Raw genomic sequence first — 21,492 nt, 5'->3', positions numbered from 1 at the left:
ATGTACTTTAGATTAACCAAGTTGGCATGTGACAAGGCCACCATTGATCTGTCTGACCACTAGGAATAACTGACTAATCACTCTTCGCTGCTGCAGTCTGACACCCATTGCCATGTTTGTTCTGAGGCCACACCTCCCACATTCTGCCCACAGCCTGTGACTAAGTGTCACAGAGACAATAAAGGAGGCACATTCCTGAGTCCTCTGACAGAAAGGCAGCCTTGCCCAGCTTTCCTTTGGTCTGCACTGCAGCCTAACACATGTTGACTCAGCTCGCCTTCCTTCCCCACCCACTGCCCCTGAGGTCAGACCTACACCACCATCCAGCAGCTTTTCTAGCCTCCCCAGACTCCCTCCTTATTTTCTCTCTCAGATTAATTCCCCTGATACATTTCTTGTATTTCTAATCTTGACTTTTTTGTCTGCTTCTCAAACTAGCACAGCTATCTTAAGCTATCTTCCCCTCCACATCATCTAGGGAGTTTCCTTCAACGTCTCCTTTTTGTAGATCCCTTGTTTCTGGATCCAAAGTCCTCATCTTTCTTGTTTTGCTCCCTTTTTTGATAGAGTTCAGTTCTCCATATGGGAGGTAAATTGCTGAAACCTTGCATGACCAAAAACTTTATTTTAATCTCACCCTTGAGGGATGATTTGGCTGGGTATGGAATTTTAGTTTGGAAAACATTCTCCCTCAGAATTTTAAACACATTCTCCATTGCCTCATAGTTTTCAGTGTGAATGTTGAGAAATACAGTGCCACTTTTGATTTCTGATGCTCTGCATGTGACCTAATTTTCTCTCTAGAGCTTTTATAATCTCTTAATCCTTGACACTCTGAAAATTCACCATGCTGTACCTTATTGTTAGTGTGTTTCCTTCATTGTGTTCTTTGCATGATGATTCCCATCAGTTTGCAGATATCTTTCCTTCAGTTCTGGGAAGACTCTTACCTTCTTTGATATTTTTGTTTTCTCCCTTTCTGAATTCACATTTGTTAGCTATGGTACCTCTTGCATCAAAGCCACCATTTTTCTTGTGTTCCAAGAAATTAATTTAACCTAATTAACATTAAGAAATTTTTACTCTTGTGTGAAATTTTAAGTTTCTAAGGCCTCTTTTTGTTCTTGTTTTTTTTTTTTTTTATTCATATGTGCATACAATGCTTGGGTCATTTCTCCCCTCTGCCCCCACCCCTTCCCTTACCACCCACTCAGCGCCCTCTCACTCCCCCCACCAATACCCGGCAGAAACTATTTTGCCCTTATATCTAATTTTGTTGAAGAGAGAGTATAAGCAACAATAGGAAGGAACAGGGGTTTTTGCTAGTTGAGATAAGGATAGCTATACAGGGAGTTAACTCACATTAATTTCCTGTGCATGTGTGTTACCTTCTAGGTTGATTCTTTTTGATCTAACCTTTTCTGTAGTTCCTGGTCCCCTTCTCCTATTGGCCTTAGTTGCTTTTAAGGTATCTGCTTTAGTTTCTCTGTGTTGAGGGCAACAAATGCTAGCTAATTTTTTAGGTGTCTTACCTATCCATATATCACCCTTGTGTGCTCTCGCTTTTAGCTTCTGATGAAAGTTCAATCCCCTTGTTGTGTTTGCCCTTGATCTAATGTCCACATATGAGGGAAGAACTGATACCAATCCTCCTTAAACTGTCCCAAGAAAGAGGAAGGGAAGGAAAACCGCCGAACACATTTTATAAAGCCAGTATTACACTTATCCCAAAACTGGGCAAAGATATCTCCAAAAACGAGAACTATAGGCCAATCTCCTTAATGAACATTGATGCAAAAATCCTCAACAAAATAATGGCAAACCGAATTCAACAACACATCAAAAAGATTATTCACCACGACCAAGTAGGCTTCATCCCAGGAATCCAAGGGTGGTTCAGCATACGAAAATCAATAAACATAATAAACCACATTAACAGAAGCAAAGACAAAAACCACTTGATCATCACAATAGATGCAGAAAAAGCCTTTGATAAGATCCAACACCATTTCGTGATAAAAGCTCTAAGAAAACTAGGAATAGAAGGAAAGTACCTCAACATTATAAAAGCTATATATGACAAACCTACAGCCAGCATTATACTTAACAGAGAAAAACTGAAACCATTCCCTCTAAAATCAGGAACCAGACAAGGATGCCCACTATCTCCACTCCTATTCAACATAGTACTGGAATTCCTAGCCAGAGCAATTAGGCAAGAAGGAGGAATAAAAGGAATACAAATAGGTAAAGAAACTGTCAAAATATCCCTATTTGCAGATGACATGATCCTATACCTTAAAGACCCAAAAAACTACTCAGAAGCTTCTAGACATCATCAATAGCTATAGCAAGGTAGCAGGATATAAAATCAACATAGAAAAATCATTACCATTTCTATGCACTAACAATGACCAAACTGAAAAAGAATGTATGAAAACAATTCCATTTACAATAGCCTCAAAAAAATCAAATACCTAGGTGCAAACCTAACAAAAGATGTGAATGACCTCTACAAGGAAAACTATACACTTCTGAAGAAAGAGATTGAGGAAGACTATAGAAAGTGGAGAGATCTCCCATGCTCATGGATCGGTAGAATCAACATAGTAAAAATGTTGATACTCCCAAAAGTAATCTACATGTTTAATGCAATTCCCATCAAAATTCCAATGACATTCATTAAAGAGATTGAAAAATCTACCGTGAAATTTATATGGAAATACAAGAGGCCATGAATAGCCAAGTCAATACTCAGTCAAAAGAACAACGCTGGAGGTATCACAATTCCTGACTTCAAACTATATTACAAAGCAATAACAATAAAAACAGCATGGTACTAGCACAAATCAGACATGAAGACCAGTGGAACAGAATAGAGGACCCAGACATGAAGCCACACAACTATAACCAACTTCTCTTTAACAAAGGTGCTAAAAATACATGATGGAGAAATAGCAGCCTCTTCAACAAAAACTGCTGGGAAAACTGGTTAGCAGTTTGCAAAACACTGAAACTAGATCCATGTATATCACCCTACACCAAGATTAACTCAAAATGGATCAAGGATCTTAATATCAGACCACAAACTCTAAAGTTGATACAGGAAAGAGTACGAAATACTCTGGAGTTAGTAGGTATAGGTAAGAACTTTCTCAATGGAACCCCAGCAGCACAGCAACTAAGAGATAGCATAGATAAATGGGATTCCATAAAACTGAAAAGCTTCTGCTCAACAAAAGAAATGGTCTCTAAACTGAAGAGAATACCCACAGAGTGGGAGAAAATATTTCCAAGCTACACGTCAGACAAAGGACTGAAAACTAGAACATATAGGGAACTTAAAAAAGTAATTCTCCCAAAACTAGTGAACCAATATAGAAATGGGCAAGTGAACTAAACAGAACTTTCTCAAAAGAAGAAATTCAAATGGCCAAAAAACACATGAAAAAATGCTCACCATCTCTAGCAATAAAGGAAATGCATATTAAAACCACACAAAGATTCCACCCACCCCTGTTAGAATAGCCATCATTAGCAACACCACCAACAACAGGTGTTGGCGAGGATGCGGGGAAAAAGGAACCCTCTTACACTGTTGGTGGGAATGTAGACTAGTACAACCACTCTGGAAAAAAATTTGGAGGCTACTTAAAAAGCTAAACATTGATCTACCATTTGATCCAGCAATACCACTCTTGGGGATATACCCAAAAGACTGTGACACAGGTTACTCCAGAGGCACCTGCACACCCATGTTTATTGCAGCACTATTCACAATAGCCAAGTTATGGAAACAGCCAAGATGCCCCACTACTGATGAATGGATTAAGAAAATGTGGTATCTATACACAATGGAATTTTATGCAGCCATGAAGAAGAACGAAATGTTATCATTCGCTGGTAAATGGATGGAATTGGAGAACATCATCCTGAGTGAGGTTAGCCTGGCCCAAAAGACCAAAAATCGTATGTTTTCCCTCATATGCGGACATTAGATCAAGGGCAAACACAACAATGGGATTGGACTTTGAGCACATGATAAAAGTGAGAGCACACAAGAGAGGTGTGAGGATAGGTAAGACACCTAAAAGATTAGCTAGCATTTGTTGCCCTCAACGCAGAGAAACTAAAGTAGATACCTTAAAAGCAACTGAGGCCAATAGGAAAAGGGGACCAGGAACTAGAGAAAAGGTCAGATCAAAAAGAATTAACCTAGAAGGTAACACACACACACAGGAAATCAATGAGAGTCAATGCCCTGCATAGCTATCCTTATCTCAACCAGCAAAAACCCTTGTTCCTTCCTATTATTGTTTATACTCTCTCTTCAACAGTATTAGAGATAAGGGCAAAATAGTTTCTGCTGGGTATTGAGGGGGGAGAGAGGGAGGGGGTGGAGTGGGTGGTAAGGGAGGGGGTGGGGGCAGGGGGGAGAAATGAACCAAGCCTTGTATGCACATATGAATAATAAAAGAAAAATGGCCTCAGTTGCTTTAAGGTATCTGCTTTAATTTCTATGCGTTAAGGGCAACAAATGCTAGCTAGTTTTTTAGGTGTCTTACCTATCCTCACCCCTCCCTTGTGTGCTCTCGCTTTTATCATGTGCTCATAGTCCAATCCTCTTGTTGTGTTTGCCCTTGATCTAATGTCCACATATGAGGGAGAACATACGATTTTTGGTTTTTTGAGCCAGGCTAACCTCACGCAGAATGATGTTCTCCAATTCCATCCATTTACCAGCGAATGATAACATTTCGTTCTTCTTCATGGCTGCATAAAATTCCATTGTGTATAGATACCACATTTTCTTAATCCATTCGTCAGTGCTGGGGCATCTTGGCTGTTTCCATAACTTGGCTATTGTGAATAGTGCTGCAATAAACATGGGTGTGCAGGTGCCTCTGGAGTAACAGTCTTTTGGGTATATCCCCAAGAGTGGTATTGCTGGATCAAATGGTAGATCGATGTCCAGCTTTTTAAGTAGCCTCCAAATTTTTTTCCAGAGTGCTTGTACTAGTCTACATTCCCACCAAAAGTGTAAGAGGGTTCCTTTTTCCCTGCATCCTCACCAACACCTGTTGTTGGTGGTGTTGCTGATGATGGCTATTCTAACAGGGGTGAGGTGGAATCTTAGTGTGGTTTTAATTTGCATTTCCTTTATTGCTAGAGATGGTGAGCATTTTTTCATGTGTTTTCTGGCCATTTGAATTTCTTCTTTTGAGAAAGTTCTGTTTAGTTCACTGGCCCATTTCTTTATTGGTTCATTAGTTTTGGGAGAATTGAGTTTTTTAAGTTCCCTGTATATTCTGGTTATCAGTCCTTTGTCTGATGTATAGTTGGCAAATATTTTCTCCCACTCTGTGGGTGTTCTCTTCAGTTTAGAGACCATTTCTTTTGATGAACAGAAGCTTTTTAGTTTTATGAGGTCCCATTTATCTATGCTATCTCTTAGTTGCTGTGCTGCTGGGGTTCCATTGAGAAAGTTCTTACCTATACCTACTAACTCCAGAGTATTTCCTACTCTTTCTTGTATCAACTTTAGAGTTTGGGGTCTGATATTAAGATCCTTGATCCATTTTGAGTTAATCTTGGTATAGGGTGATATACATGGATCTAGTTTCAGTGTTTTGCAGACTGCTAACCAGTTTTCCCAGCAGTTTTTGTTGAAGAGGCTGCTATTTCTCCATCATATATTTTTAGCTCCTTTGTCAAAGATAAGTTGCTTATAGTTGTGTGGCTTCATATCTGGATCCTCTATTCTGTTCCACTGGTCTTCATGTCTGTTTTTGTGGTAGTACCACGCTGTTTTTATTGTTATTGCTTTGTAATATAGTTTGAAGTCAGGTATTGTGATACCTCCTGCATTGTTCTTTTGACTGAGTATTGCCTTGGCTATTCGTGGGCCAAGTAGTTTCTGCTGGGTATTGAGGGGGTGGGGGGTGAGAGGTAGGGGGCATAGTGGGTGGTAAGGGAGGAAGTGGGGCAGGGGGGAGAAATAACCCAAGCCTTGTATGCACATATGAATAATAAAATAATAAAAAAAAAGATAGTATGCACAGTATAGTTTCTATTTTCTTATATTTGCTGAGGCTTGCTTTGTGCCCTAGGATATGATCTGTTTTGGAGAAGGTTCCATGGGCTGCTGAGAAGAATGCATATTGTGTAGAAGTTGGATGAAATGCTCTGTAGACATCAAGTAGGTCCATTTGATCTATTGTATATTTTAGATCTTGAATTTCTTTATTGATTTTTTGTTTGGATGACCTATCTATTGATGATAATGGGGTGTTAAAGTCTCCCACAGCCACTGTGTTGACATTAATATATGCTTTTAGGTCTTTCAGGGTATGTTTGATGAAATTGGGTGCGTTGACTTTGGGAGCATACAGATGATGATTATTATTTCCTTTTGGTCTATTTCCCCTTTTATTAGTATGGAATGTCCTTCTTTATCTCGTTTGATCAATGTAGGTTTGAAGTCTACTTTGTCAGAGATAAGTATTGCTACTCCTGCCTGTTTTCGGGGGCCATTGGCTTGGTAAATCTTCTTCCAGCCTTTCATCCTAAGCCTATGCTTATTTCTTTCGGTGAGATGGGTCTCCTGTAAGCAACAAATTGTTGGATCTTCCTTTTTAATCCATTTCATCGAGCAGTGCCTTTTGATGGGTGAATTAAGTCCGTTAACATTAAGTGTTAGTACTGATAGGTATGTGGTGATTCCTGCCATTTTGTTGTCTTAGTTGTTTGAAGGTTTGATTGTGTGTACCTAAGTTGAGGGTACTCTCTACTTTCTTGCTTTTTCTTTTCCTGTGGTTTGGTGCTGCCTGCCCTTTCATGGTTATGTTGGGTTTCACTTTCTGTGTGCAGAATCCCTTGCAGAATCTTTTGTAGTGGTGGCTTTGTGGTCACATATTGTTTTAGTTTCTGCTTATCATGGAAGACTTTTACTGCTCCATCTATTTTGAATGATAGTTTTGCTGGGTAGAGTATCCTGGGGTTGAAGTTATTTTCATTCAGTGCCCGGAAGATCTCACCCCACGCTCTTCTTGCTTTTAATGTTTCTGTTGAGAAGTCTGCTGTGATTTTGATGGGTTTACCTTTGTATGTTACTTGTTTTTTCTTTCTTACAGCCTTCAATATTCTTTCCCTAGTTTCTGAACTTGTTGTTTTAATGATGATATGTCGTGGGGTAGTTCTATTTTGATCTGGTGTGTTTGGTGTCCTGGAGGCCTCTTGCATCTGTATGGGAATATCTTTCTCTAGATTTGGGAAATTTTCTGTTATTATTTTGTTGAATATATTACGCATTCCCTTCGCTTGCACCTCTTCTTCTTTGATGCCCATGATTCTCAAGTTTGGTCTTTTGATGGAGTTGGTGAGTTCTTGCATTTCCTTTTCACTGGTCTTGAGTTGTTTAATTAATAGTTCTTCGGTTTTTCCTTTAATTACCATTTCATCTTCAAGTTCTGAGATTCTGTCTTCTGTTTGTTCTGTTGCTGGATTGGCCTTCCGTTTTGTTTTGCAGTTCTGTTTCGTTCTTTTTTCTGAGGTTTTCCATATCCTGAGTCGTTTCCTCTTTAATGTTGTCTATTTTTGTCCTGAGTTCATTTATCTCTTTATTAATCATGTTCTCTGTTTCACTTTGGTGTTTATACAGTGCTTCTATGGCTTCCTTTATTTCTTCTTTTGCTTTTTCAAATTCTCTATTTTTGTTGTCTTGGAATTTCTTGTGTGTCTCCTGTACATTTTGGTTGACCCTATCCAGTATCATCTCTAAAAAATTCTCATTGAGTACTTGTAGTATGTCTTCTTTTAAATTATTCTTGTGGGCTTCATTGGGTCCTTTGGCATAGTTTATCTTCATTTTGTTGGAGTCTGGATCTGAGTATCTGTTTTCTTCATTCCCCTCTGGTTCCTGTACTAATTTTTTGCTGTGGGGAAACTGGTTTCCCTGTTTTTTCTGTCTTCCCATCATTGCCGTTGGTGTTGTACTGTGTGCAATTAAGTATTTTCTACCTTGTAATAATAACAATGGTAATATTTAGAATGGAAGGGTGAGAGGGGATGGAAAGCAAAGAAGCTAAAGGAAAAGGGAAAAACAAATAATCAGGTAGAAAAAAAAGAAAGAAAAAAAGTTTCAATGTTATAAACAGGCAGAGACAGTGTACTAATCAACTGTAAGCTGAAAAGGCATTAGAGAGACAGAGAGAGGATTGAAAATAAAAAATAAAAAGAATAAAGATAAGAATAAAAATAAAAAATAAGTAAATGAAAGAAATGTATGTATAAAATAAAATAAAAAATAAAAAAATAATAATGAAAAAAACAAAAACCTCAAAGTTCAAATGCAATGAAATTTCAGTCTTAATAATTTTGGTGTTCGTCCCTCAGCCTCCAATCCTGGTCATGGTGCCTCAGATGTTGTTCTGTAGTTGTTTCATCAAAAGGGAAAAATAAAATAGAAAAAAACCGCCCAAAACAACAACAAAAAACCCCACAAAGTGTCCCAAGTTCAAATGCGATACAGTTTCAATAAGTTTTTCAGCATGCAGGTGTAGTTCGGTTGTTTTCCCATCAAAGGTAGGGAGAGAGGAAAAAAAAGTCTGGAGACAGTTCTGAGAATGGTATCTGCAGCTGTGGCTTGCCTGCCGGCTGCTGTCAGCCTGCTGTTGCTGGAGGCTTTATTTATTCAGATCTCTGGGGTGAGCTTAGCACTCACCTGGCCCTGCAGGCTTTGTTTACTCAGAGTTCTCCTGTGTGCGATCGCTGCTGCAAGCTTTCCCCTTTCCAAGCACATCGGGGGCAGTGGGGGGTGACAGTGCACCTGCTTTCTCAGCCCTGCGTGTTTATTTACAGTTCACATAGGAAGTGGGTCTTCCCCCCTCTCCTGTGGAGTTTTCCTCCCTCTGCCCCTCTCACAAGCTGTCCCGCTCCTGGTTGCTGGGCGCTCCCACCCTCTCTAGCCAGGCCCGGCTTGTTTATTTACAGTTCTGGGAAGGATTCCCCTCCCACCCTCTTCACACCCTCTTTGCTATGTGTCTTTATTTTTCTTATTGCTTATTACTCAGTTTCTCTTTTTTCCCAAGTGGGGGTGGGTCTGTCCAGGGGCCTATGCTGATCTGGCCCAGCATCTTGTTGTCTGTGGGAGTACTGCGTACTGCTTAGCTCACCTTGTGGTCCATGTCTTCCCAAGTCGTCTGGGCGCGGGTGACTGGCGGCCCTGGGGCCCTCCTGGTTTCTCCTTTTAACATAAAGTGGAGATGCTCTGAGCAGGCTGGAAGTGTGGAGGGGTCAAAGTTTTGCCTCTTCTCCATGGCCTTGCCTGCAAGGTGTGTCTCCAGTGTGTCTCCAAGATTTCACTTTAGGAGGCTCGCTTTCTGCTTCCTCCCTCTAGCCGCCAACTTGGAAATCCCCCTCCTTTGTCTTTTTGAAAAAACACATTCCATTCTTCTTTCATGGGTACAATATGTTATATCACCAAGAATATTTATAAGCTTTGCTTTTTTAAAAAAAATTTCTTATATTCCCTTTAGTGCCTCTTACCAGAATTCCATTTTGGTTTGGTTGCTTGCTTCCTTTACTGTCTGCACTGTTTTGTTTTATCTCCTACATGCTCATAGATTCTTGACTGTTTTCTCATATTTGAAGAGTGAGGTACAAATGCTCTGTTTGGAGTACTTTCTGCTCATGATAGAGTTTGTTGCTTAGTGTGGTCAAGCTAGGACCTGTACCTCTTCCAAGACTTTGCATACATGTCACCTTCCCTGTGAGGCCTAGTCTGATCGCAAAACTGCTCCTAAATGTCCTGGTCTCTCTTTTCTTGTCTTTTTTTTTTTTTTCCTGTCCCACTCTTACTACCAGATATGCTAGGCAATGTCTTATTTATTATATTTGTCTTGGGCTGGAAGTGTGGCTCAAGTGGTAGAATGCTGGCCTAGCAAGCACTAAACCCTGAGTTCAAAACCCCAGTACTGAAGGAAAAAAAAAAAAAGAGTTCATAATATTATATTTGCTATTTTGGGCATTTTCCCACTAGAGTATGTATCACCTCCATGAGAGCAGAGATTTTGTTTTTATTTTCATTGACACACCCCAACCAACTAGAATAGTGCCCAGCACAAAGTGGTTGTCATTCAGTCAATCAATAAATGTTTGTTAAATTGGGGACATTCACACATCATTATCCTTAGGTCTTTTCTTATGGACTTTTCTCCCAAGAAATAAAATTCATCCTCTGTCCTGAAGGCTGGGTGGTGGTGTGTTCAGAGCTGCCAGGCAATCTATCTAGAGTCAGTGTTCCACTTCTGATAGGAAGTGCAATAATTGCACAGGAAGAAAATTACTTTATTTTTGAGTGACAAAAGTGACATTACTTGAGCCATACCAAGAGATGGGGAAATAAAAGTTTAGCAAACAGATAATTTGATAAACTCAAAACTAGAAGTGAAATTCAAATCTGGATCTTCTCATATTATCTGGTCTCATGGTCTTTCTGTAGCATTCTGTTGTTTTTGTTGTTTAATCTAGTGCTACCATTTCTTTTTCTTTTTTCTTGAAGCAGGGTCTCACTCTGTAGCATCAAATGACCTTGAACTCATGATCCTCAGGGTCTCAGCCTCCCATGCATGCAATGGGAGTACAGGCACGTACCACCATGCTCAGCTCATTTCTTTTATTTTGTATTTCCAAGCTTATCAAACGTCTTTAGAAGACTAATTGGCCACATTTTAACTTACACACATATTGATTTTACATAATTGTCAATAGAAAATGTGTGAATTGTGTAGTGAGTATCATTAAAATTCTTATGTTATGAGAAGCCAACTTTGTAGCATATTAGCTATAAAATTTGGATTGTTTATTTATCAGTTATTACATAGATAAGACTTCTAGCCTTTTATAACAAAAACAACGTATAATATTTTCTTATGTACGTAATTTTTTGGTGGTACTGGGATTTGAACTTTGGGCCTGGTACTTGCTAAGCAAGTGCTCTACTTGAGCCTCACCTCCAGCCTTTTTTTTTTTTTTAATCTGTTTTTTTTTTTTTTTTTGAGATAGGGTCTCACTGTTTGTCCAGACTGGCTTGGACCACAATCCTCCAATTTTGTGCTTCCCAGCCTAGCTGGGATGACAGACATGCACTGCACATCTAGCTTTTGTGCATTGGGAGTGGGGTGTCACAAACTTTTTGCCCAAGCTGGCCTTAAACTGAGATCCTTCTGATCTCAGCCTCCCAAACAGCTAGGATTACAAGGGTAAGCCACTGGCGCCTGGCTTATGTATGCAATTTTATAACTTTAAAATGTTTTTAAACTTTTATTATGTACATATATAGAGAGAGAATTTTAATGATAGTTGATTAATCTGGAAATTAGGGTTTTTTTTAATTTTTGTTTTGATTGACCCAAAAATTTTCTGTAGTTTCTTCTTAAAATTTCTTTACTGTCTTGGTCTCTTGATGAAATGATCCTCTTTAATTGACTTTCACTTCAAATTTATTCAGGTTGTTCATGAAGACTGACAGGATGCTTTGTCTAGTTTGTTTATGACAGGGTCTGTCTACATAACCCCAGCTGGCCTGGAACTTGCAGTTCTCTTACCTCAGCCCCAGCCCTGGGACTGCAAGCCTGTGCTGCCATGATTTTATTTTTTCTGTTATGATTTTTAAAAAAACAACAGATAATTTCAAGAGCATTTAAGTTATCTGTGTTATCTTACCTTTCCTGGTGCTCCTCCTAGGAAGTTTCTCTGGATAGAAACTGTTTCTGGCTTGCTAGTTCAAAGTGAATGTTCTGGCCATTGGTGGTAGCATGACTCAAAGTCACCTTCTTCACTAGGACAGGATAGCTTGCTTTCCATAGCAAGTCCTTTGAGTTGCCGTCTGTCATTCTTACTCAGCTACGTTTTTGTTACCCTTACTTTTAACATATTTGGAACTTCTGGCATTTCAGTTGGATCATAGTATGTATTTCTGTACAAGTACATGAACATTGCTGTTAATTGCTTCTATTCATTTCTAGGTGAGAGGATGCTTACAGTTCTAGAATCTGCCACTGTCAACTGTGTTGACAGTTCTGTTGCGATCCCATAGAATTCCATCAAGTCATAGCTATTGTTAGTGAAGGAGAAGGAAAAGTGAGGGTGAGGAAGAAGAGGACAATTTTCCTGAAGCACTACTAAGGAGATGTTCCTTTTCTCGTTTATATTCCAGGGATATGTGACTAGCAATGAGGAGAGACAGCTAAACAGCTTTGAGTTTAATACACCTGCTCTTAGATAAGTCATAAGCAGAGTAAAGGTGGGGGGTTAAAGGTTACTAATAAGAAACAGAAAATCCAGGAGCCAGGCTGAGTGATGCCCCACGGGAAACTCTCATAGATTGTATTTACGTACTCTGTCCACCACTGCACGTTTTGTACTATAGCAGTTGGTATCAAGGAAGGAATACTGAGTAAAGGAAAAGGTGGTGGCTCCAATTTGGAAGTGACCCGGTCATTTGGGTTGAGAGTAGTGTTGACTTTGGGATCTCTTATACGGCTTCTCTTGCCACTGGGTGAAGTGCTACTTGGTAGGTTACCCCTAAACAGTTTTATAAATAACTGTAATTAAATCAACTGAGATCATGGTCAAGTGAAAAAAATGCAATATTGAAGATACATATATTTCACCTTAACACAAGGAATTGTCTGACCGTTGAATTCACTTGAACTACTACTCATAAACAGAACCCTTGTCATGTTTTTCCATGTGGGATTTTCATGTCTTGTATAAAGTTATCAATATTCATTACTTATCTGCTGCCCTTGTGTTTTAGTTTTCTATTGTGTTCTAATGAATTACCATAAACTCAGCAGATTAAAAAAACACATATTCATTATCTATGGTTTTTGTGAGTAAGGAGTCTGGGCCAGATTTAGCGGGGTCCTCTGCTTAGAATCTCACAAGGCTTTGGTCAAAATGTTATCCAGGCCTGTGATGTCATTGCCCATGGCCAGGCAAGGATCCCTATTCTGTTCAAATTCACCTAGGTTGGTAGAATTCAGTGATAATTTTTTTCTAATTTTTATTGTGTTAAAATTCATAACATAAAATATACCACCCTAACAATTTTTAAGTATAGAAGTCAGTGCAATTAAATAAATTCATTACCACCATACCTCTCTAAAACTCTATCTTATAAAATGGAAACTCTATACTGATTAAACAACAGTCCTTCATTCTTTCTTTCTCTGATTTCGGCTACTCTTATATAAGTGGAGCTATACAATATTTGCCTTTGTGACTAACATTTTCCACTTAGCATAATGTTCTTAATATCCATCATGGTGCTGCAGCATATACTAGAATTTCCTTTTAATGTTGAATAATAAATATTCAATTGTGCATATGTACCACAATTGGCTTTGTATCCATCAGTGGATGCTTGAGTTTCTTCCGTATTTCAAGTATTATACGTAATGCTGCTGTGCATATAGAGGAACAAGAATCTCCTCGAGTCTCTTCTCAGTTGTTTTGAGTATATACCCATAAGTATAGTTTCTGGAATGTATAGTAATTTCTGGATGTATAGTAATTCTATTTTTATTTTATTTTTCTTAAAGAATTCTCTCAATTCCAGTATCTTCATTACATACACATGTTTAAGATATTTTCTTTATATTTATTTAGAACTTTTTACACCTCTCCAATTGTATTGAGCTATAATTGACAAATAAAATTTTATATATAAGGTATGCAGTGTGATGCTTTGATATTGTAAAGTAATCACCATGATCAAGTTAATTGTCATGTCTGTCTCTGTCCTTTCACAGTTACCTTTTTGTGTGTGGTAAAAACATTTGCAACTTTCTTGGTAATTATTAGTTCTCTAGGCTTTGGTGTTAATCCCTTATCAGCTGTGGGTTCCATTTTTACTGTGTCATTATCTTTAGATGCATAGATTTTTAAAAATTTTCCGTGAAGTTCAATTTATGTATTTTTAATTAGGTTACCTGTGCCTTTGGTGTCGTATCAAAGAAAACATAATCCAGTGTCATGAAGTTTTTGCTTATATTTCTTCTAAGAGTTCTACAGTTTCATGTCTTACGTTTAGATCTTTGATCCATTTTCAGTTCATTTTTGTGCATGGTGTTTGGTAGGGATTCAACTTCTTTCCTTTGTAGAGTCTAGTTTTCCTAGCACCATGTGCTGAAAAAATTGTCCTTTCCCCATCAAATGACCTTGACAGCCTTGTCTAAACTAATTCAACCACATATGTGAGGATTAATTTCAGGCCTCTGTTCCATTGGCCTGTGTCTGTCTTTATGTCAGTTCCACACTATTTTGATTACTATAGCTTTGCAGTAAATTTTGAAATAAGGAAAAGTGAGTCATCCAGCTTTGTTGTTTTTTCAAAATTGTTTTGGCTCTTTGTACCCCTCAGGTTCTATATGAATTTTAGAATAGGTTGTTTTCTATTTCTACAAAAAATTGAGATTTTGATAGAGCATGCATTGAATCTGTAGATCAATTGAAATAGTATCGACATCTCAACAAGGTGAGTCTTGTCATTTGCATAGACTACTGAAAAGAGTCAATAGAAATAGTAATCTGTCTGTTTAAGTAGAAGGACTTGGCCAAAAATATGAATTTACCTTCGTCAGAGGTGCCTGGAAAGGCTCAATTGTCCAGCAGCCATGCAAAGAAACTTCCTTAAAACCTCTTGGTTTTAGAAATTTTTGTGAGGTCTGGCACAGGTGACTCCATTTGGATTGTGACAATTTTCCCCCTTGTCTCCAAACTTTCTAAACAGTTTCCTCTATTGCTAGAGATGGTGAGCATTTTTTCATATGTTTTTTGGCCATTTGAATTTCTTCTTTTGAGAAAGTTCTGTTTAGTTCACTTGCCCATTTCTTTATTGGTTCATTAGGTTTGGAGAATTTAGTTTTTTAAGTTCCCTATATATTCTGGTTATCAGTCCTTTGTCTGACGTGTAGCTGGCAAATATTTTCTCCCACTGTATGGGTGTTCTCTTTAGTTTAGAGACCATTTCTTTTGATGACCTGAAGTTTTTAGTTTTATGAAGTTCCATTTATCTATGCTATCTCTTAGTTGCTGTGCTGCTGGGGTTCCATTGAGAAAGTTCTTACCTATACCTACTAACTCCAGAGTATTTCCTACTCTTTCCTGTATCAACTTTAGAGTTTGTGGTCTGATATTAAGATCCTTGATCCATTTTGAGTTAATCTTGGTATAGGGTGATCTACATGGATCTAGTTTCAGTTTTTTGCAGACTGCTAACCAGTTTCCCCAGCAGTTTTTATTGAATAGGCTGCTTTTTCTCCATTGTATATTTTTAGTGCCTTTGTCAAAGACAAGTTGGTTATAGTTGTGTGGCTTCATATCTGGGTCCTCTATTCTGTTCTACTGGTCTTCATGTCTGTTTTTGTGCCAGTACCATGCAAATTAAAACCACACTAAGATTCCACCTCACCCCTGTTAGAAGAGCCATCATTAGCAACACCACGAACAACAGGTGTTGGTGAGGATGCGGGGAAAAAGGAACCCTCTTACACTGTTGGTGGGAATGTAAACTAGTACAACCACTCTGGAAAAAAATTTGGAGGCTACTTAAAAAGCTGGACATCGATCTACCATTTGATCCAGCAATACCACTCTTGGGGATATACCCAAAAGACTGTGACACTGGTTACTCCAGAGGCACCTGCACACCCATGTTTATTGCAGCACTAGTCACAATAGCCAAGTTATAGAAACAGCCAAGATGCCCCACTACTGACGAATGGATCAAGAAAATGTGGTATCTATACACAATGGAATTTTATGCAGCCATGAAGAAGAACGAAATGTTATCATTCGCTGGTAAATGGATGGAATTGGAGAACATCATTCTGAGTGAGGTCAGCCTGGCCCAAAAGACCAAAAATCGTATGTTCTCCCTCATATGCAGACATTAGATCAAGGGCGAACACAACAAGGGGATTGGACTATGAGCACATGATAAAAGCGAGAGCACACAAGGGAGATATGAGGATAGGTAAGACACCTAAAAAATTAGCTAGCGTTAGTTGCCCTCAATGCAGAGAAACTAAAGCAGATACCTTAAAAGCAACTGAGGCCAATAGGAGAAGGGGACCAGGAACTACAGAAAAGGTTAGATCAAGAAGAATTAACCTAGAAGGTAACACACATGCACAGGAAATTAATGTGAGTCAGCTCCCTGTATAGCTATCCTTATCTCAACCAGCAAAAACCCTTGTTCCTTCCTATTATTGCTTATACTCTCTCTTCAACAAAATTAGAGATAAGGGCAAAATAGTTTCTGCCAGGTATCGAGGGGGTTGGGGGGAGAGGGAGGGGGCGGAGTGGGTGGTAAGGGAGTGGGTGGGAGCAGGGGGGAGAAATGACCCAAGCCTTGTATGCACATATGAATAATTTAAAAATAAAATAAATAAATAAAATAAACAGTTTCCTCTGCAGATTTTACCAATTAACATTCTAGTTAATCAAAGTCCCTAGTTGGCAGGATTGGCTTTTCCCACGTGGTGTGATCCCACATTGGTGGGGAAGCACAGGCAGGTCAGGTGGGAGTCATTGCCAGTAAGACTGATTTGGCCAAATTTGAGCAACAAAGAGATTTAAAAAGGAGGCTCTTAGGCTGGCCTTACCTGGAGTCCATTTTTAAGTCCAATTCTACCTATCCTATAGATGTTCTAGCAGCTTAAAAATGTTGCAGAATGTCAATAGACAACAGTTACAAAATTTCCTAAGGAAAATACAAAAGAAGGTCAACAAAAGCAAATATTTGAAAGGCTTTACTCATTTGACAAAGAAGTACTTGTTGGAGACATTTTCATGGGTCTGATTGCAAATGCTGTAGAGAAGGACCCAGACAGCGAATGACAAGACTTAGAATAGCCATGATTAAAATACTGGAAAGCAGTTTAGCAATTGATGGAACATCTAGTTATTTCCATTGCATACAACATTTTGGGATAACAATTATGATTGACAGCACTACATCAGTAACATTAAGCTTTTCTTGTTACAAAACGGCCAAACTTCTTGAAAAGTTAGTCAATATCTCCATTTTTTACCTGCTATTCTATTCTATTCTGGTAATTTTGTGACCTTGAGCATTTTCAATGTATCCATTGATCATTTTTATGTCTTTTGGGAAATGTCTGTTCAGCTCAATTGCCCATTTTAATATTTGGGGTTTAGAGCTTTGTATATTGTCTTATTTGATCTTTCCAATATACCTATTAGTAATCTCATTTTTATGAGCTATAAAAGTAAATTACAATGATACAATTCAGAGTGATTGGACATTATGACCAAATCAAAGAGTTGATTTTAATTAACAATAAATCCAGTGTTCTTTACTTAGCAGCATTTTGTATTAATTTTATTTATTTGAACTCAGGGCCTTGGGCTTGCTAGGCAGGTGCTCTCTACCACTTGAACCATTTCCCTAGTCCTTTTTTGCTTTATTTTTACATGGGGTCTATCGTGTTTTTTCACAGAACCAGTCTCAGAACACTATCCTCCCACTTATGCCTCTTGAATAGCTGGGATTACAGACATATGTCATCATACCCAACCCCACATTTTGTATTTTTGAACATAGAATGCTAGAAATATATGATGTTTCTGTCAATAGAAAGAGCATTTCACTGTTATCTTCCACATTGGCTACTTTTGATACATAAACAACCTATATAAATATATAATGTTTATAGAATTATATTTTTTAATCTCTACAAAAATGCTTCTGAAACTTTATGGTTGCTGAGACATGTGCTTTCTAAGGTTGTATAAATTATACAGGTTTCTATACCAAGACTGCATGCATCAGTTTTTTTTTTTTGTCTGCTGATATAGTGTATATAAAATGCTTAGCAACTATAAAAGTAGATGCAGTAAGTGGTAATAGTTGTTATCATATTTTCATTCAAGTGAACAAAATGTTTCTTATAATTTAGTTTATACTGTTTGAGGGGGCTACAGGAGGCAGGAGAGTTAAGTAAATGTTAGCGAATGAAAAATATTGAAACAACCCATGGATATATGAATATAATATAATGCACTGTATGGTAAGCTGTTGAATATCAGGGGAGCATGGTGATAACAAATGAGTAAGTAACGGGGGAAGGGAGTTAATTTGATTAAAGCATGATATATGCAGGCCTGAAGTAGTATCAAGGCGAAACCCCCTTGGACTATCAATATACACTTAATTTTAAAAATGAAGGACAGGAGGGAAAATTAAATCTTTTTCAAGGATGGGTATCAGTGGGAGGGAGATGGGCACAAGAAACGGGGGAATAAGGGTGAATGTGGTGGATGTGTTTTGTATCCATATATGAAAATAGAAGAATGAAACCTGTTGAGATTGTTCTAACAAGGGGAGAGGGGAACGAGGGAGAATGATGAAGAGGATAAATTTAACCAATATTATACTGTAAGCACATATGTAAAGATCACAATATATGCTTCTAAACAACTAATATTTGCTAATAAAATAATATTTTAAATGCATTTATTTTTTATAAGTTATATTCATTGGATAAAAGCATAATCTAATATTTTTCTTGTCAGCAACTGGAATTGGTGGAACCAAGTGGCTGGATTCACGTTCCCCTAACTGACAATCATAAGAAGCCAACTCGAACATTCATGATTCAGATTGCCGTTCTAGCCAATCACCAAAATGGAAGAGACACCCACATGCGACAGATTAAAATATACACGCCAGTGGAAGAGAGCTCGATCGGCAAATTTCCTAGATGCACAACCATTGATTTCATGATGTATCGTTCGATAAGGTGACTTTAAAATGGAACAAAAGGTATTAAATACATCTTTGTGTTTCCTGTCCTTATATATTATGTCAGATATCTTCATTGAAAAAAATGCATGTTATTTTGAAATTTTGTATGTTTAAGAGTATTTTAACTTTGATAAATAAATCACTTTTTGATAATATTGTCTGTTTTCTTTAACATATAAGAAATCTCACATATTTTGTATTATTAAAGTGAACTTGAAGCTGAGCATTTTCTCTTATATTAAAACTGAAAATTTCAAGATGTATACAATTTTTTACCAGGCAGGTGGTTATTTCATATCATGATTGTTGAATACTTGGGAATAAAACTTATGTTCATGTTTGTCTATATATATATATATATATATATCATCTTTAATTATATATATATATATATATATTATATTATATTCCTCTAGGTAAAATAAATTATCTTGTCATATTAAAGATATGACAAGATAAAGATATAGAGGAATTTATTTTTTAAATACTGAACCATTTCTTAAACAAGGTGAAAATGAAGCACTAGGTATCTGATAAGAACCAGTCTGGCCAGGCATGGTAACACACAACTGTAATCGCACACTCAGGAGGTTGGCACAGGAGGATCATACATTCCAGGCTAGCCTGGTCTACATAAATAAGGCCGTGTCTCAAATGAACTTTAAAAAAGGGCAATGAATCTTATTTGGGGAATATAATTAATTATCTCATTTTTACTTCCATTGAATACTTATAACCCTAGGGTTGTCTGTATCCTGACAATGTTATGTTAGAGATTTCCATTATAATCTGCTGATTATCTCAATTCTAGTGATATTTGTAGTGGACTTTCAAATTTGTGTCTAGCTCTGGAGCACTCCCTAGAGATAATATGTCCTGTGAAAAATTTAGAAATACATGAAATTATTCTTTATAGGGAGAGTGTTTAAAATGAGTAGTTGATTTCATATACTGTATCTACTTGGAGTGGATGGAGGCAGATAGTAAATTACCACCCAACTTCCCGAGATTCACTTCTGTTTGGGAAGGAATTGCTTGGTATTTCATGCATGGCTCTAAGTCTAAAATGTTTAAAAAATAACAATGTGCTTGCTTTTATTGTGGCAGAAGAGTACTATTTGTTTGGATACAATTGAAAAAATGATTTCAACTTTTTCATGCACCAAAAACTCTGCTGTTCTTCCTATGAGTTCCAGAGAGAGATTTCTATTGGCTTTGCTGTTGTTCTCTTTGAAATAAGAAGCATGGTCAGCAAAAGTCTGTAGCCAAACTCATTTGGAATCATCAAATTAAGTAGAGATACAGATGTGAGCTGCTGGGGAGAGTAAAAGAGAAGACTAAAGGAAGATGATAGAAAGGAACTAAAGGAAGTGAGACAGAAGTTCACACTGGGCACCAATGCTTAACAATTATGTGAACGATACAATAGGGTCTTTGTTCAAGGGAAAGAAATCTAATTTTAAAAAGTACAAGAGGTTATGTTAATAATGTTACTGTTTTCTGACTACTTTTTAAATGATTGCTTAAAAGGAGAAAGGAGGAGGACTAATTAACCATCACCTAACGTGATCAGGTCTGTTATCTGCTCCTACTGATAGCTAACAGACTCATACAACTGGGAGGGACTAAGAAGAATGTTGAGAAAACTTGTTTGTTTTCCACTTTTACTCCCTTCTCTGTTTTTCAAATACTAGCAGACTGACCATCTCATTAGGCATGGAAAAATTTGGAAGAGAGAATTATGGAGTTAATGCTTACCCTTGTTATAAGGACAATTTGGTATACAGATAGACCATGTATTACATTGCCAGAGCATAATTACCTAAAACAGTTTCATTTCTTTTTCTTCCTCCCTCCCTCCCTCCCTTCCTTCCTTCCTTCCTTTTTGTGGTGCTGGGGATAGAACAAAGGGCCTCATGCTGCTAAGCATTCACCCTCCCACTGAGCTACACCCACAGCCTGCATTTCTCTTTTTAAAGTGCACAGTCTGACTGGTGTGGTGGAGTATGCCTACATATAACACCAGCACTCAGGAACCTGGGCTACGTAGCAAGACCCTGTCTTTAAAAAAACAAGTACATGAAGCTGGAGGTGTAGCTTAGTATAGAGCACTTGCCTTGTAGGCACATGTATGACCCTGCAGTCAGTCCTTAGAACCATACACATGGAAAGATGCATACTATATATATCTGGCGGAGATTTACACCCACAGCATATTTTAAGAACCCTAACAACTCAACAGTAAGAAGAGAAACTAATACAATTAAAAATGAGCAAAAGATTTGAACAGTCACTTCACCAAGTAAGATATGTGACCCAACCATTCTGTTCCTGTGTATTTAGCTGAGAAAAGAAAGTGTATGTCCATATATAATGATACATGAATGTTTGTAGCAGCTTTACTTATAACACAGGTTAAGTATCCTTTATCCATAATGCTAGGAAAAGAAGAGATTTGGATTTGAGGATTTTGTTTTTAAGTATTTGCATATGGATTTTGCAATATTTGCATATGTGCAATGAGATCTATCTTGCAGATAGAAAGCCAAGTTTTTAAACACAAAATCCATTTCGGTTTCATCTATGCTTACACACATCACATGGAGGTAATTTTTTGCAGTGTTTTTAGTGTACCTATCACCAATTACATGCAA

At 37.7% G+C, this 21,492-nt stretch overlaps 1 protein-coding gene across 9 annotated transcripts in view; it reads left to right on the top strand.

Moving 5' to 3' along the window:
- Positions 1–18,991, top strand: part of Anapc10 (anaphase promoting complex subunit 10) — a 71,761-nt gene extending 52,770 nt beyond the window's left edge. For 5 of the 9 annotated variants that reach the window (XM_074041212.1, XM_074041213.1, XM_074041214.1 and 2 more), the window contains one exon: positions 18,607–18,991. In XM_074041212.1, the coding sequence (XP_073897313.1) occupies positions 18,607–18,837 (231 nt within the window). In that variant the 3' untranslated portion in view covers positions 18,838–18,991. Of the gene's footprint in view, positions 1–6,110; positions 6,200–18,606 lie in introns of all 9 variants that reach the window. The other 4 variants (XR_012435587.1, XR_012435585.1, XR_012435588.1 and 1 more) reach the window with 2 other exon arrangements.
- The last annotated feature ends 2,501 nt before the right edge of the window (positions 18,992–21,492 follow it).

This window comes from Castor canadensis, chromosome 9, assembly GCF_047511655.1.
Source record: "Castor canadensis chromosome 9, mCasCan1.hap1v2, whole genome shotgun sequence".
NCBI classification, from domain to species: domain Eukaryota; kingdom Metazoa; phylum Chordata; class Mammalia; order Rodentia; family Castoridae; genus Castor; species Castor canadensis.
Note: the sequence above shows the minus strand (reverse complement) of the source record. Positions and strands in the feature narration are given on the sequence as shown.